Source organism: Mobula hypostoma, chromosome 18 (genome assembly GCF_963921235.1).
Source record: "Mobula hypostoma chromosome 18, sMobHyp1.1, whole genome shotgun sequence".
Lineage (NCBI taxonomy): Eukaryota > Metazoa > Chordata > Chondrichthyes > Myliobatiformes > Myliobatidae > Mobula > Mobula hypostoma.
Genome location: NC_086114.1, coordinates 48,734,238 through 48,751,180, shown reverse-complemented (window position 1 = coordinate 48,751,180; position 16,943 = coordinate 48,734,238). Strand labels below are relative to the sequence as shown.

At 41.2% G+C, this 16,943-nt stretch overlaps 1 protein-coding gene across 3 annotated transcripts in view; it reads left to right on the top strand.

Moving 5' to 3' along the window:
* The window catches only part of cd276 (CD276 molecule), a 461,861-nt gene extending 446,694 nt beyond the window's left edge, over positions 1 to 15,167 (top strand). For 2 of the 3 annotated variants that reach the window (XM_063070220.1, XM_063070221.1), the window contains one exon: positions 11,625 to 15,167. In XM_063070220.1, the coding sequence (XP_062926290.1) occupies positions 11,625 to 11,647 (23 nt within the window). In that variant the 3' untranslated portion in view covers positions 11,648 to 15,167. The remainder of the gene's footprint in view (positions 1 to 11,624) is intronic. The other variant, XM_063070222.1, reaches the window with a different exon arrangement.
* Positions 15,168 to 16,943: the final 1,776 nt, after the last annotated feature.

Genomic DNA, 16,943 nt, shown 5'->3' with positions numbered 1-16,943 from the left:
TGACCCCTGTTCTTCCTCCCATCCATGCACATACAAAGCCCTCTAGCCCCAAGAAAGTCTATATTCTTTGGCCTCGAGTCTCCAGCACACCTGGGTTTAGACTCGGATTCAGTCGTGGACACGCAGACATTGGGCCTTCAACTACCCCGGTGGACTTGTAATCCCAGGCTTCCAGACAATGGGCCTTGACTTTTGGACTTCCAATTCAACCCTCCGTCTTCGATCCTCAACTTCATCCACAGGACTCACTGATCACCGAACACTAAGCCTCAAGTCCTGTTCTCACCAACCCGCTAAACCAGGCGGCTAATGGACCTCGTTCCTCCTGCCTGTACGGAACTCCAACACGAACCCATTGGCAACTCGCTGTCTCTGGGATACCTCCAAACTCCGTTTGTTGGTCAGGTGTCCCGGCCAGATCTGGGGATGTCCTATGTCCACAAGGCTGTCCCAAGTCTCCAGCCTGTCCTCAAATTCCTCTAATTCACCTACATCCCTGTTCCTAAAACCTTAACCTGACCCCTAACTCTCCCCTCTGTCCCCAAAACCATCCTCATGGCCTCACAAAAAAAACAACCAAAACTGAGCCGCGACCTCAGTGGAGGTCACAGCACTGCACCATTTTAAGGGTTATAGGAAAGTAGCTGTTCCTAAATCTAATGGTGTAGTTCTTCAGGCCTACTGGTAGCAATAAGAAGATGAGATGAACCAGATAGTGGAGATTCTTGATGATAGATGCTGCCTCCCTGAGGCAGGGCCTCACAGTGATGCTGTCAATGGTGGGAAGGACTTTGCCTGTGATGAACCGGGCTGATGAATGAGACTGGGACTGCCAACCCGATTTCACCTTGCCTTGGATATGTTGGCAAGACAGAGCAGCTCCAGACAGACGCTGGCCTCTAAGCAAGAGCTGCCTGCTGTTAGACAAATTCTTTGACCATTCAAGCATCTATTCACGCTGGGACCATGAGATGGTGCAATTTACCTTACTGCGTGACTACTAATTGTGGGTTTGCATGTGAACATCAATGCTGTCAATGAGAGAACAATACACATCATGAGGATTCTGTTTTTATGAACCCCTTTAGTAATCAGGATACTCAATGAGATTATTCATATATAGGCTCTCTGCTTCTTGTAAGACTGCCCAGGGAGGAATTTAAGACAGGCGCAGCAATTTATTTATTGGATAATGCTTCAGGAAAGAATGCATTTTTCTCTACAGGAAAGATGTGAAAGCTTTGCAGAAGGGACCCATCAGGATGTTGCCTGGATTGGAGTGCATTAACTATAGGTGAAGTTGGAGAAACTTGGGTTGTTTTTTCTAGAATGTTGGAAGATGAGGGGCAACCTGTTAGAATTATATAAAGTTACCAGAGGCATGGATAGGGTAGAATGCCTTTTCCACAAATGTCAAATACCAGTGGGCATCGATTTAAAATGAGAGGGGGAAAGTTTAAAGGAGATTTGTAAGGCTAGTATTTTGCAGGGAGAGCTGTAGGTGTCTGGAGTACATCACCAGCTGGAAGAAACTGATATGACAGCAACTTCCAAGAGGCATTTAGAGAGGCACATAAACAGGCAGGCATTAGAGGGATATGAGCCATGTGTAACCAGATATAATTTGTTTGATTTGGGATCATGGTCTGCACCGACATGGTGGGCTGAAAGGCCTGCAAAGTCAAGATGTCATCAGCAGGACACAGTGACATTTTGTGGGTGGCAAACAAAACTAATAGCTATTCAATTGATTATATTTTTTCTGGACTATGATCACTGCAATCCGCAGCCTGTAATTTCCTTTTGGGAGTTGTGCTTTTGAACTGTCTGCATGACCTGGTGCTTTTGTGGTATCCTCAAATGTCTGTCAAATTTGACTCTCAAGAATGCAGGTATGGCATTGCTCGGGTAGACTTAGGACTGGACTCAAACTTCAGGTTGATCAAGGCAGCGGGGCCCTGGCCCAAGAGCAGGAGACATTTTACAAATGTTTAGCTGATTTAAGCACTGAGCCAGATTAAAAAGATCAAGGTGTTGAGGCAGAGGGCAAAGAATGAACTGGTGTTCAGTTGACTACTCCAATAAGCTTGACTCACCTCAGTTCTGAACTGGCTCCACAGTTGTGACCTGAAGCCATCGGCAACAGCCACAGTGCTGAACTGATTCCAGAGCTGTGGCCTGCAGCCACCGGGGCCCCTGGACTGGCTGCAGGCACTTTACCCGGCTCCGCAACTGTGGCCTGCAGCCATCAGGCCCCTGGACCAGCTGCAGCACTGAATTGGCTCCATGGTTGTAGCCTCATTTTCAGGGACACTGCAGTTCATGTTCTGTGTTTTTTGTTTACCTTTTGCACAATTTCTTCCTTCTTGCGCACATTGAGTGTTTGATGCTCTTCGATGTGTGGGTTCCTTTAGTGAGTTCTATGGTGTTTCTTTGTTTCGTGGCTGCTTGAAATCATAAACTACCCGGAGATTAATTTTCTTGTGGTCATTCACAGTAGATACAAAGAAACATATTAGAATCAATGTAAAACTATGCCCAAAGTCATGCATAAGAAGACAAACTGCAATTTCGAAAAGAAAAGCAAATAATAATTTATATTTCAAAGAATATTTTGCATTGTTATTGTTTTACCTTGTTCTGCCTCAGTGCACTATGTAATGATCTGGTCAGTATCAACAGTATGCAAGACAAGCTTTTCACTGTTACTTCAATACATGTGAGAAGAATAAACTAAAAAGTCAACAAGCTAATATCAATGGCACTTCCAAGACTGTGGCACTCCCTGAGCACCATCCCTGAGAATCAGGCTAGAGTTTGAGTTCAACTTCCTGGTGTGCGTTTTCAAGCCCCTGCTGTGTATGGTGCCCATATTAAATGCTGATTCCCCTTTGCATGTTGCACATGCACCTGATCTGGATCCCAAATTTTTCTTTTGCTGTTTGGAACTGGTTCCCTACCAGCGATCTCAGTATTTTGCTCCACTTGTCAAAAGGACAGTGAATAAATCAGAAAACTTCATTTGGACTTCCTCCAGAAAGTTAACTTCTCAAGTTGGTTTTTATTATTTTTCTGCGCACGTACGCAGACTTTCAAAGTCACACTGGCAATACTAATAAAGTGTTTGGAAAAGAAACCCCTGAAGTGACCTATAAGTGCTGTGCGTGAGGAAAAAAGATCCATCTGAATCAAAGGATTTATTTCTAGAAAACTGCTGGCTACTGATTGCTCACAGTGCTGATTCATGGGAAAAAATACTTCAAGTAAGTTTCAAGACTCATTTAAATGGCTCCATGTGAAGTCTATTGTCAGTGGAAGCAACTGGACAACAGTTGCCTTGGTATTTTTAACAAAGTTAAAATAAAAACAGTTCCAATAAAAGATAATTGATCTGAAACACTTCTTTCTCTGTAGAAGCACCTGACCTGCCGAGTATTGCTACCAATTTATTTTTATTTCAGCTTTTCAGCAACTGCAGTATTTCACTTTTTCATATCAATAAGTAACAAAGGATCAATAATAAAAATCAGGCTTGGAAATTTCTAAAAGGAAAACAGATAATGCTGGAAGCACTCAAGCAGGTCAAACCATATCTGTGGGAAGGAGACAAAGGTGATGTTGCAGGTCAACGTGCCTTTGTCAGGACATCATAATGAAGAGTCTTTTACTGGAATCATCATCTTGGCTACCCTCCCCAAAGCTGCAGCCTGACCCGCTGAGTATTTCCAGCATTTTTTACTTTTGTTTTAAATTTTCATCATTTTTGCATTTATCCTTGGAAATCTTTGGGATTCTCCATTGTTTTAATACATAATATAAAGAAATTTTAATTGCTTCTTTTATTGGACTGTCATACATAATAGAAGTATAGTGTAATGAAAGTCCGATAAAACAGGCCATTAAAATTTCTATAAATTGTGCAGTTTAAACACAAATTAAACAGTATTAAACACAATTTAAACAGTATTTTTCAAAGGTAGAAGCAAAACTACTTTGACTTTAAATGAATGGTTCAATGAAAAAATTTTGACTTTTATAATCTCCGTTGTCATATATAAAAGTTTGATTGTATATGAAAATTTGCATATGTATATGAAAACTGGTTCAACTTTGTCCACCAGCCACGCTCTAATTGTTCAAACTCTAGACAGCCAAATAGGATAGTGATGAGCCAGAGCCAGTTTCAGAGAAAGACTGGGATTAGTGGGAAGGAGATGTGGCGATAGAAAGGAAGAAGAGAGAAGAGAAGAGGAAATAAGAGGTAGAGAGAGAGAAAGACAGAGGAATGAGGCACTAAGAAAGGAGTGGAGATATGAAAGAAAATGTGAGGGAGATTGGATTCAGAGGACAAGACAGAAGAAGGGGAGAGAAATGGGGTAGATAGGAAGGACAATTGGAGATGAGCTGGGAGAGAAGAGGTTCATGAGGAGATGATGGAGGCTAGGAGAGGTACTGATGAGTGAACTCTCAGCAGCTTTCCTCAGTTTCTTTGACCACTTTCATAGTAGCCATTATGAGCCCCTGTTGAATGCTTCTTTCTAAATTTAGAGTCAGGTTCAGACTCATTTATTTATCACATGTACATCAAAATGTACAGTGAAATGCATTGCTTGTGTTAACCTTCAACACAACCTGAGGGTGTGCTGGGGGCAGCCCAAAAGTGTCGCCACATATTCTGGCATCAACAAAGCATGCCCATTGTCTTTGCAGAACACGCAAGCAACCAACAACAGCAACAATTCCTAAGCTACCCCAGCTGCAGGCAGGAATGTCAGTACAGCAGCAATGGCATGCAGTTTCTGGGAAAAATGAGGAAGGTGCAGGACGTGTCTATTCCAAAATTGAAGAAATACTCAAATGGTAAAATAGTACAACTGTGGCTGACAAAGAAAGTCAAAGCTATTGTAAAAGCAAAAGAAAGGGCATAGAGCAAAGCAAAAATTAGGGGGAAGCTAGAGATTGGGAAGTTTTTAAAATCTACAGAGAGCAACTAAAAAAATCATTAGAGGGGAAAAGATGAAATACGAAAGCGAGCTAGCAAATAATATCAAAGTAGATAGTATAAGTTTTTTCAAGTATGTTAAAGAGAAATGAAAGTGGATATAGGACTGCTAGAAAATGAGGCAGGAGAAATAATAACGAGGGACAAGGAGATGGTTGATGAACTAAATGAGTACTTTGCATCATTCCTCACTGTGGAAGACACTAGCAGTATGCCTGATGTTTTAATGTGTGAAGGAAGAGAAGTGGGTGTAGTTACTGTTACAAGAGAGAAGGTGCTCAAAAAGCTGAAAGACCTAAAGGTACCTAAGTCACCCGGACCAGAGGAACTGCACCCTAGGGTTCTGAAAGAGGTAGTGTGAGAGATTGTGGTGGCATTAGAAATGATCTTTCAAAAATCATTGGACTCTGGCATGGTGCCAGAGGAATGAAAAATTGCAAATGTTACTCCACTCTTTAAGAAAAGGGGAGGACATCAGGAAAGAAATTATAGACCAGTTAGCCTGACCTTAGTGGTTGGCAAGATATTAGAATCAATTGTTAAGGATGAGCTGATGGAGTACATGGTGACACAGGACAAGGTAGTACAAAGTCAGCATGGTTTCCTTCAGGGAAATTCCTGCCTGATAAACCTGTTGGAATTCTTTGAGGAGGATGGATAAAGGGGATGCAGTGGATTTTGTATATTTGGACCTTCAGAAGGCCTTTGACAAGGTACCACATGTGAGGCTGCTTACTAAGTTAAGAGCCCATGGTATCACAGGGAAGTTACTAACATGATTAGAGCATTGGCTGATTGGTAGGAGGCAGCGAGTGGGAATAAAAAGATCCTTTTCTGGTTGGCTGCCATTGACTAGTGGTGTTCCTCAGCGGTCGGTGTTGGGACCACTTATTTTTATGCTGTATATAAATGATTTAGATGATGGAATAGATAACTTTGTTGGCAAGTTTTCAGACAATACAAAGATTGGAAGAGGGACAGATAGTGTTGAGGAAGCAGGTAGGATGCAGAAGGACTTAGACAGATTAGAAGAATGGGCAAGAAAGTGGCAAATGGAATACCATGTTGAAAAATGCATGGTCATGCACTTTGGTAGTACTTTGTGCAGACTACTTTCTAAACGGGGAGAAAATCCAGGAATCTGAGATGCAGAGGGACTTGGAATCCTTGTGCAGAACACCCTGAAAGTTAACTTACAGGTTGAGTCAGTGGTGAGGAAGGCAAATGTCATGTTAACATTCATGTCAAGAATACAAGAGCAATGATGTGATGCTGAGGCTTTATAAGGCACTGGTGAAGCCTCACCCTGAGTATTGTGAACAGTTTTGGGCCCCTCATCTTAGAAAAGATGTGCTGGCATTGGAGAGCGTCCAGAGGAGGTTCACAAGGATGATTCCAGGAATGAAAGGGTTATCATATGAGGAATGTTTGATGGCTCTGGGTCTGTACTCGCTGGAATTCAGAAAGATGAGGTGGGATCTCATTAAAACATTTTGAATGTGGAAAGGCCGAGACAAAAGATGTGGAAAGGATGTTTCCCCTGGTAGGAGTATAGGACAAGAGGGCATAGCCTCAGGATAGAATGGCACCCTTTCAAAACAGAGATGCGGAGAAATTTCTTTCGCCAAAGGATGGTGAATTTGTGGAATTTGTTGCCACATGCAGCTGTGGAGGTCAGGTCATTGGGTGTATTTAAGGCAGAGATTGATAGGTTCTTGATTGGACATGGCATCAGAGGTTATGGGGAGAATGCTAGGAACTGGGGTTGAGGAGAAGATAGAAAAAAAATCAGCCGTCATTGAATGGCAGAGCAGACTCGATGGGCCAGATGGCCTGATTCTGCTCCTATATATTATGGTCTTCTCTCAAATAATAACTAGGCAGCCTACAGAGAAGAAGTCATCACCCTGACACAGTGATTTCAAGAAAACAGTCTCTCCCTCAATGCCGCAAAAGCAAAGGAGCTGGTTGTGGACTACAGGAGGAATGGAGACAGGTTCACCCCTATTGACATCAATGGATCTGGGGTTGAGAGGGTGAACAGCTTTAAGTTCCTCAGTATACACATCACCCAGGAGCTCACGTGGTCTGTACATATCGGCTGTATTGCAAAAACACCACAACAGCGCTTCTTTCACCTCAGATGGTTGAAGAATTTTGGCATGAGTCCGTAAATCCAAAGGACTTTCTACAGGGGCACAATTGTGAGCAACCTTACTAGCTGTATCACTGCCTGGTATGGGACCTGTACTTCCCTCAATCGCAGGACTCTGCAGGGCCCGAAGGATCATTGGAGACCCGAGTTACCCCAACCACAAAGTGTTCCAGCTGCTACTATCCAGGAATAGTACCATAGCATTAAAGCCAGGACCAACAGGTTCCGGGGTAGCTTCTTCCACCAGGCCATCAGACTGATTAACTCACATTGACACAATTGTATTTCTAAGCTGTATGACTATTCTGTTGTATATCTTAATGTACATACTACTTATTACAAATTACTATAATTTGCACATTGCACATTCAAACAGAGACATAATGTAAAAATTTTTACTCCTCATATATGTGAAGGATGTAAGAGATAAAGTCAATTCAATTCAAGGTTTGGGAACCTTGTCCACTTTAGAATGTATTTGGGCACAGTGAAAAGATAGCATCTTTGACAGAGCTAGTCTCCTGCTGTTTGGCTGAATGAGCCAAAGAATTATGGAGTCATATATCAATGAAGTTTGACACTCCAGCTCACCAAGTCCATCTGACCACCAGCCACGCGTTGTACACTACTGCCATTCTCCCCACACTCCCAAAAGCCCTGCACAGATTCCACCACTCCCCTACGCATAAGGAGTAATTTATAGCAGCCAGTTAATCTACCAATCTGCATGCCTCTGGATTGAGGGAAGAAAACAGAGCATTCAGGGAAAACTCACATGGTCACCGGGAGAACGTTCCAACTCCACAGAGACAGCACCGGAGATCAGGATTACACCTGGCCTGTGGAGCTGTGCAGCAGCAACTCTACCAGTTTCACCCTGACATGATCTGTTTCACTACTGAAGTTGGTATAGCTATGTTTACCATGTACAATTGACTGGTGGAACTGTATCCTTCCCAGAACATTAACTGGCAACTTAATTCAGCAGAAAGAACTTACCTAAGCAGTAAGTATGTATTTTGCAGAGGTTAACTGTTAAACAATGAAGACTGAGATTTCAGTTTTGGCCCAAGACCTCACTTGGAAAATATTCAAATGAATTGGCAAAATCTTATGGTTCGTGAACCATTATAATTTTTCATGAATTTAAAAACTAAGACTAGTTTATGACAGCATTCTGCAGCATAAACACGTGTCATTCTTATACTTGTTTCCCAGTCCCTCCATCATCTCTCCTCTTCATATCTCTGCAGCCTCCTCCAGACCTCTCAACCTCCTCAGATGATGTTTCTTTAAATCCACCCTGCACTTAATTGCTTTATTATTGTCACATGTATGGATATGTAGTCTAAAACTGTCTCGGTGCCATTCAGATGGAGTATTCCGTACATAAGTATACCAAAACAGTAAAAGGAAAACTAAATGCAGAGCACCGTGTTACACCTACAGAGAAATTGCAGTGCACGTAAATAAATAAAGTACAAGGACAAAGGTGAGGTTGATTGGGAGGCGAAGAGTTCACCTTTTAGCCGATGAGAGGTCCATTCAGGAGTCTGATCATAGCAGGATGGAAGCTGTCCTTGAGCCTGATGGTCCAGATTCTGAAACCGGTGGAAGAGGGGAAACGAGAGAAACACCAGGGTGGGAAGGATCCTTGCTTATGTTGGCTTATTTTCCCGAGGCAGTGTGGTGTAGCCAGAGTTAAGAGAGAGAAGATTGGTTTGTGTGATGGCCTGCACTGAGTTCACAACTCTCTGGAGTTCCTTGCATCCGTGGGCAGAGCAGGTTCTATACTAATGTCTGTTGCATCTGAATAAGATGCTTCCAATGGTATATCTGTAGGAATTCGTGAGGGTGTTTGGGGATATACCAAAGTTCCGTAGCCTTCTGACAAAGTCAAGGTACTGTTGTGCTTTCTTTGCTGTGGTATCCATGTAGCTGGACTATGACAAACTGTTGGTGATATTTACACTAAGAAGCTGAGTGTCCATGCCTTCACTACCAAGGTACTGGAATTGCCACCAGAACGAACTCTACCATTGGATTCTTTTGAGAGAGCTCCTTCAAGACTGTTGCTGGGAAATATCTTAGGCATGCTTGTTTCACCAATGCACTGTACAAATGGGGAAGTAGTTATTCTGGGGGTGGACACCAGTGTAGGAGGTGAGATTCATCAGAATGTGATTCAGCTCATTTGCTGGCCTTGTATCTCTGAAATAATTTGCAATCTCATAGAGTCACACGAAGCAAAAACATGCCCTTTGGTCCACTGAGCCCATTATTCCCATTTTATTCTCCCACCTTCCCATCAATTGCAACTCTACTGATACCACAAACACATTTTACAACATATATCAGTGATAATAAACCTGATTCTAATTCTGTCCTGTTGTTATAAAACTATTGAACAGCCCCCTAGTATGAAAGATGGACTCTTGACTTCACAATCTCACTCATTATGGCATTACACCTTATTTTCTGCCTGAAATGCACTTTCCCTGTAAATGTATTTTTTTTTCTGCATTCTGTTATTGTGTTTCCCATTGTACGACCTTGGTGTACTAATGTGATGAAATGATCTGTATGGATGGCATGCAAAACAAAGTTTTAGATTCTACCTCAGTAGGTGTGACAATAATAATCCAATTTACTAATTTAAAGGACTGGAAAAATAGAATGGATCCATTTAGAGAAAAAGAATTACAAATTCCTTTTCTATATAGTAGATGGAGCAAATCTAAGATTTCTCACTGTAAAAGCCATCGGATGTTGAATAAGTGGGAGGTTTCAAAGCAGAGGAATAGATTTATCTGATCAAGGTTCTGCTTAATATTTACCAGCCCAAACCATTAACTGTCTTCCTCAGTCCATAAATGCCGCACTACCTGCCTTTCATAGACATTTATAAACTATCCAGTTGCAGTAATGGTGCATAAAAAATCTTTTTTTCGGGCTCTAAGTTCATCTGCCTTATTCATAATACTCCGTTCATTTAAATAAACAAAATACAGCCCATCATGTCCATTAATCTAGCCCTGTCTGTACTCCTTTCAGACTTACTGGCTATAACATCTATCTTCCCTTCAACCCTGCCCTGACTCTCACCCTGCTGCCACTCTCATTTAAACCTTCCCAGTACTGAGCTATCCTCCAAAGACTACTAAAATAATTAAAAGTCAAAACACATAAATCTAAGCAAACTAATTAAAAAATAATAATGTAACTTCTGTTTTGCTTCCTAAATGCTAGAGTACTAAGCACAGAAACAGGCCTTTCAGTCCATCTAGTCCATGCTGGCCTGGTATTCTTCCAAGTCCCATCTACCTGCACCTGGACCATAGCCCTCCATACCTGTCTCATCCATGTACCTATGCAAACTTCTCTTAAATGTTACAATGTATCACTTCCACTGGCAGCTCGATCTACACTTATACAACTCTCTGAATGAAAACGTGTTCCCTGAATTATTTAACCTTTCTCCCTAAACTTATAACTTCTGTAGTCTCACCCAGCCCGCAACCGTTCACCCCTCTATGCCCCTCATAATTTTGTATGCAATGATATGATCTCCCCTCTTTCCGTGCTTCAGGGATAAATTCCCAACCTATTCAAGTTTTCCCTATAACTCAAGTCCTGGCAACACCTTTGTAATTTTTCTTTCAAACTTATGGATACTTTTCCTGTAGGAAGATAGTGAGAATGGCACACAATACCCCAAATTCAACCTCACCAACGTCTTGTACAACGTCAACATAACAACCCACCTCATGTGCCCTGATTTATAAAGACCAATGTGCTAAAAGCCCTCTGACCCTATACCTGTGATGCCATCTATCTGTGATAACCTTGTAATTGTCAGCAAAATCATTAGAATTTCACATCCTATGCCAGGTCTAATTTGTAATGGGATCGGAGGGGCAATTTACCCAGTGGAACACTGTCAACCCTAGTAACAGATTCAGCCTACTGGATCTTGCTTGCTAATACAGTACTTCTAAGTGGAACCACCAGTACATGGTGGGATAAATGACAGTTTGCCTGAACTTCTTAATTTTACAGCACATCAGGGGAAATTTGGAATAACTGACCACACCCAGCAAGATCCAATTTACAAACCCACTGAGACAGTCTTCCTGGATAAGTAGCAAGTGAAATCATCTTTTTAATAAAAGAACTGCAGATGCTGAAAATCCAAAATAAAATCAGAAAACACTGTTAACACTCAACAAGTCAAGCAGCATTTGGGAGAAAGAAAGAGTCAGAATTTCAGGAACAAGAGCTCAGACAATGGGTCCCAGACCTGATATATTAACCCTCTTTCTCTTTCCACAGTTCCTGCTTGACCTGCAAAGTGTTTGCAGTGTTTTCTATTTTTATTGAAGTAAATTTGCTCCAATATTCGTAATTAATCCTGTGCGATCTACTTTCTCATATGCATCCTAACCAAATCCTTCTTTTTATTTGCAGCAGAAGAGGAGGTACTTGAATAATACCAACGAAAACCTGAACCAAGCAGGAGCCACACCACAAGTGTTTTCACCGTTTAGCTGCCTTACTCATGGTTGTGACCATTGAAAACATCTTAGCTGACAGGACCCAAGGCTGAGATTGACTGAACGGCCAGACGCGAATGTTTTGAGCTGAATTCTTGATCTTTTGCTTGTTTAGCCAAACTGTTTATTCCATTATCCTGAGATTTGCTGCAGGTGCCACTGTTTAAAAGCCAACATGCTATATAGCATTGAGAGTGTGGATAATTACACTTCTTTATGGATTTAACCTAATCCTTGACATCTTGTCCAGCTTAACGTCTGAAGAACAAAGATCACCATTAAGAATGTTGAACAGTGTGAATATGAATGATATTTGTGTGTGTAGAATTGAACTGACTTTTTCCCAGGGTTGTGTTTTGATTTAATATCTGTTGAACAGTGTGATGTATACACAGCCGGCTGTTGGCTACCTGTAAAACATCTGATACCCCTTGCAATCATAATTAGTCATTCCAGTTGTTAAGCAGTGGCTTTGTTTGCTGCCAGGTTGTTAGAAAACCTTTACATTGTTTTAATCTCTACTTTGCAAAACTTTTTTTCATAGTAATGCTCATTAACGGCTTACTAGACCAGTTACAAAATGCCATGTAATAATAGTATGTTTTCAGGGAAGAGGAAAATCTCTGATTGGCTACTTGATAAAGGAACAGAGTCACATTTAGCATATTAAATTATTCCTATTAATTTTTCATCTGTTAATTTATCTGGATGGAAAATCTAAAGCTGCTGTCTCCAGTTTCCTAGTTCGTGTTTCTTAGAAGGTTTGGATGTCACTGATAGTACCTACATGAATAGCCCTCGCTGTATTGTCTTCAAATAGACTGCACTGCAAGACATCAGCACCTTTAGCTGGAGTAGGCTGCATAGTCTCATAAGACCACTCTGCCATTTAAAAGATCATGACTCTCTGAAAGTATTCCCTTTGGTTCTAAATACCGCCCAGGTGAAACAGCCTTTCAGCGTCTTTTGGCAAAACCTTTTCAATTAAATCATCTCTTGTTTTTATGTGTAATTCATAGACCCAACCTGCTCTCATTTTTTCATCCAAGGAAATAATCTCGTGAACTTTCTGTGAGCTGACTTTTGTTTCCCCAAACAAGAAGACCAGATTTGTTGGTAGTACACCAGGCATTGTCTCACCCACATCTCGTACAGTTGCAGCAGGGTGTCCTTTATTTCAAAAAAATTGGTATGCATTTGCTCCTTAGTGCAGTGAAACTAAATCATAAATTTGAAAATTCAAATCTTGTGACTTAAATGCACAGGTTAATGCTTTCACCTGTGTTGCATCTGTTTTATAAACGGGAAAAATTTTTGACTTAAACATTTGTGGCTAGGGACCCTACCTCTCAAGAAATGACTAGAAATACTAAGATAAAACCACAAGATATGAGTCAGAATTGGGACATTCGGCTCATTGTCCGCCCCACATTTTATCCCTCTCAATGTCGTTCTTCTGCCTTCTCCCTGTGATCTTTGACACCCTGACTAATCAATACCAATCAACCTCTGCTTCAAAGATACCCAATGACTTGGCTTCCACAGCTGCCCGTGGCAATGAATTCCACAGATTCACCACCCTCTGGCTAAAGACATTCCTTCTCATCTCTGTTCTAAAGGGATGTCTTTCTAGTCTGAGGCTGTGTCCTCTGGGATTAATGTTTCTGGTCAATATTCAGTTAAAGGATTGGAAGGGTTTGGAGGAGTATGGGTAATATGTGAACAAATAGGACTATCTTAGATGGTCATCTTGCCTGGTGTGAACAAAGGTCTGTTTCTGTGCGGTATGACTGCAATTTCAATCAAGTGCACAAATTTCCGATGGACTCTTCAGATGTAGAACTAGCTACCCACATGGAAAATGTCAAAAGGTCATCCCTTCAGTACAAAATCTTATCAAAATATCTTAGACTAAAGAAAAGCCACATGACCTCAATCAGAGTTGTTTTGAGTTCATTTTCTATGGTGCTGGAAAGGGATTGGGTTAGAAGTGCACTGGCTACTTGCAATATTCATGTAGAGCAGGGGTGGCCAACCTTTTACATTCCAAGCGTCAACTTTTTCACTCACGAGTTCAGATGCACCATACAACTCTTGTACCCCCATTCAATTCTTGTAAAACTATGTTAATATAGAACTCGTGCGTGAAGAAAATCGCATCTGAACTTGTGCGTGAAAAAATTGACGCATGGAATGTAAGAGGTTGGCCACCCCTGATGTAGAGGTTTTCAATTCTAAAATTGTTCTGTGATGTCAATGAAATCAAATTACAAAGTTCAGTCAACAGTCCCACAATCCAGCATATTTTGATTCTGTAGTTCAGAGCTCAAGAAGTGGATTAGCCAGGAGGGGCTATGAAATGTCTGTGGCATGTTGGATTAAAGAAAATCCCAGCGCATTCTAGACATACAAAAAGAGCAAAAGGATAACTAGGGAAATGGTAGGACCAGTCAAAACTAAAAGAGGGAACATGTGCTTGGAGGCAGATAATGTAGGCATGGTCCTTTGGGTACTTTTCATCAGTTTTTACCAAGGATAGTGAAGTCAGTATGGAGCATGCTAATATGCTGGGGAATTTTGGAGAAAATGAAAGGGGTAGTGTCAGGTCTCTTGGGATTTTTCTAAGTGCTGGAATCTGAGAGGAGCCTTTATGGAAGATTATAAGATTATGAGGTGCATAGGTAGAGTAGATAGCTGCTATCTTTCTTCCCAGGGTCAAAATGTTTCTCACTCGAGGGCACGCATTTAAGGTGAGAGGGGGTAGGTTCAGCGGAGATGTATGGTACAAGTTTTTTACAGTTGAATGGCTGTCGTCAGGCATGTGCTTCCAGGGGTGTGAGTAGAGGCAAGTATGATAGAGATATTTAAGATCTAGTGGGGAGGGAGGATATTGACATAGTGTAAGCAGGAGAGATTATTTTAGCTACTCTTATAATTCCTAGTCCAATTAGTTTATTACAACATCATGAGCCAAAGGGAATGTTCCTGTGCTGTCTGTTCTATGTTCTATGTTCAGATCTGTACTAATTAACTAATTCTAACTGATATTTAAAACGAAATAAGCTTTGTACTAATCTAGCTAATTTACCTATCTGTACAACTTTTGTTATCTCAGCTAACAGTATTTTAGAATTAGCAAACCTTTGGCCTACAAACAATTCTTGGAACTCTTAATCAAGATTCAAGATTGTTTGTTGTCATCCTTCAGTACACAAGTGAAAGGAGGACAAAAAGATTGTTACTCTGGGTCAGATAGAGCATCTAAAAATCACAATAAGTACAAAGAAAACAATAAAAAGTGCAAAATAAGGATAAAAGCAATCCACATTGTACAAGTAATTGTGTGAGTGATTATGAAGAAACCATCCAAATGCTTGTTTTGTAGATACTGTAAATCTCTCCCAGTATATCCTGGGTGTTAGTGTTCAGGAGGGAAAGTAGTCTGTCCAGCAGTTAATTGTAGAATGTTCAATTGTCCCAGATCAGTGACTGCTAACTACAGATGAGTTTGTGCACCAGCCTTTGTTAATATACACACATAGTCCACTTCCTTTGGATTTCCCTGACAGGGAGTTCCTATTTGTGCAAAATAGAGTCATCCAATTGCGTTGAAGCACCAATTTAAGCGTGTTTAGCCATGTTTCAGTGAAAACCAGAATGCGGCAGTTTCTTATCTCTCTCCCTCGGTTCAGTCTCAGTCTCAGTGGACTCATTTTGCTTTCTAGCGAGCTGATGTGGCCAGGAATACTCCTAGCCTCATCGGATTAGCTCATAGCCTAGTTAATGCCCCAGCTCTCTTGCCATGTTTCTGCTTCTTGCACTGCTTGTGTTTGCTGCTCCCTCAGATGATGCCCCTGTCACTGTGCCTGGTGTCCAAAGAATACCTAATCCACTCTGCATCAATATTAGCTCTATAGCCACTGGATTAAAGGTAATTTTGTCAAATAGTAGTGTCTATACTTAAAAAGTACAGTTCTGTTCAGAGGAAGATAGTTGAGGGCAATTCCTTTAGTCCAGACTTTCTGTGGTCTGGCATCGGTTAGGACTCAAGGGTTCCAGACTGGAGAGCTTCAAGCTTCAACCTGTATAAGCATTTAGCATACAGCAGTAGCTAAGTTTCCATGAGACTTTATCTATACAGTATAAGCCAGACAATATGTTCTCAAAATTCTAAATCAATACCTTTCTGTCAGTATGCCATGGGTTTGAGTTTACTCTTCAAGTATTTCCATGGCCCTTCATTTAAGCTGCAACCAAGATCAAGACAAGAGAAGACGGGAATGTCGTTGAACTAAGTCACACATCATGCAGCTGTTCATTTAAGGGTCACTTCGTATCAAAAATAGTGTTTCATTAACTGAAGAAAACATTACCAGTGTGAGCTTTCACTGCACTGATAGTGAGAAGTAATCTGGAAGTAGTTAATACCTTGCAAGACTTTGGGCTGGAAGATATGCAGTGCAGTGTGTTTACATGCTACTTAAGGATTATCTAGCCCTGTGTTACTGTGCGATTCAGATTCAGATTCATTTATTTATGGCATGTATGTTGAAACATAACAGTGAAATACATCTTTTGGTTAATAACCAATTCAGCCTAAGGATGTGCTGGCGGCAGCCCACAAGTGTTGTCACATATTCTGACACCCATTCAGGTTGTTTCCACTTGCATTATACAGTATATTTCTGTGCATTTGACCCTAGTTTCCACTGCATGTTAACCAAATGCACATGGATGTATCAGGCATCCATAATGCCTCTTTGTACAGTTAAATATCACTTACATGATGTTTCTTGTACATTCAGAGCCTATGACCGATGCCAAATGTGTTGGGAAACCTCTGCAGGTCAGGCAGCATCTGCGGAGAGATAAACAGGAAGCACTCGTTGGGATTGTTTCTCTCTCCACAGAGGCTGGCTGACCTGCTGAGCTTTGTCAGCATTTTCTGATTTTATTTCAGGTTTCCAGAATCCACGGTTTTAAAATGTTCACACATGAATAAAGCACATTGAATCCAGCGTTAATTGTAGTGTAGAGGCCTAACTTGGAGGTACTTAAAGGGTGCACAATTCCACTTGGGCCAATGCTGAGATAATAGTGGAGTCCTTTATCTTGTGCTGGGTAGTTCCTCTTTTAATTAGATTCCTTGGTATTTGTTCCCGTTCTTCCCTTGTTGTCGATGGTCTTTTAAAAGCAGATTATGGACCCAATTGCCATCCCATCACTTCTACTA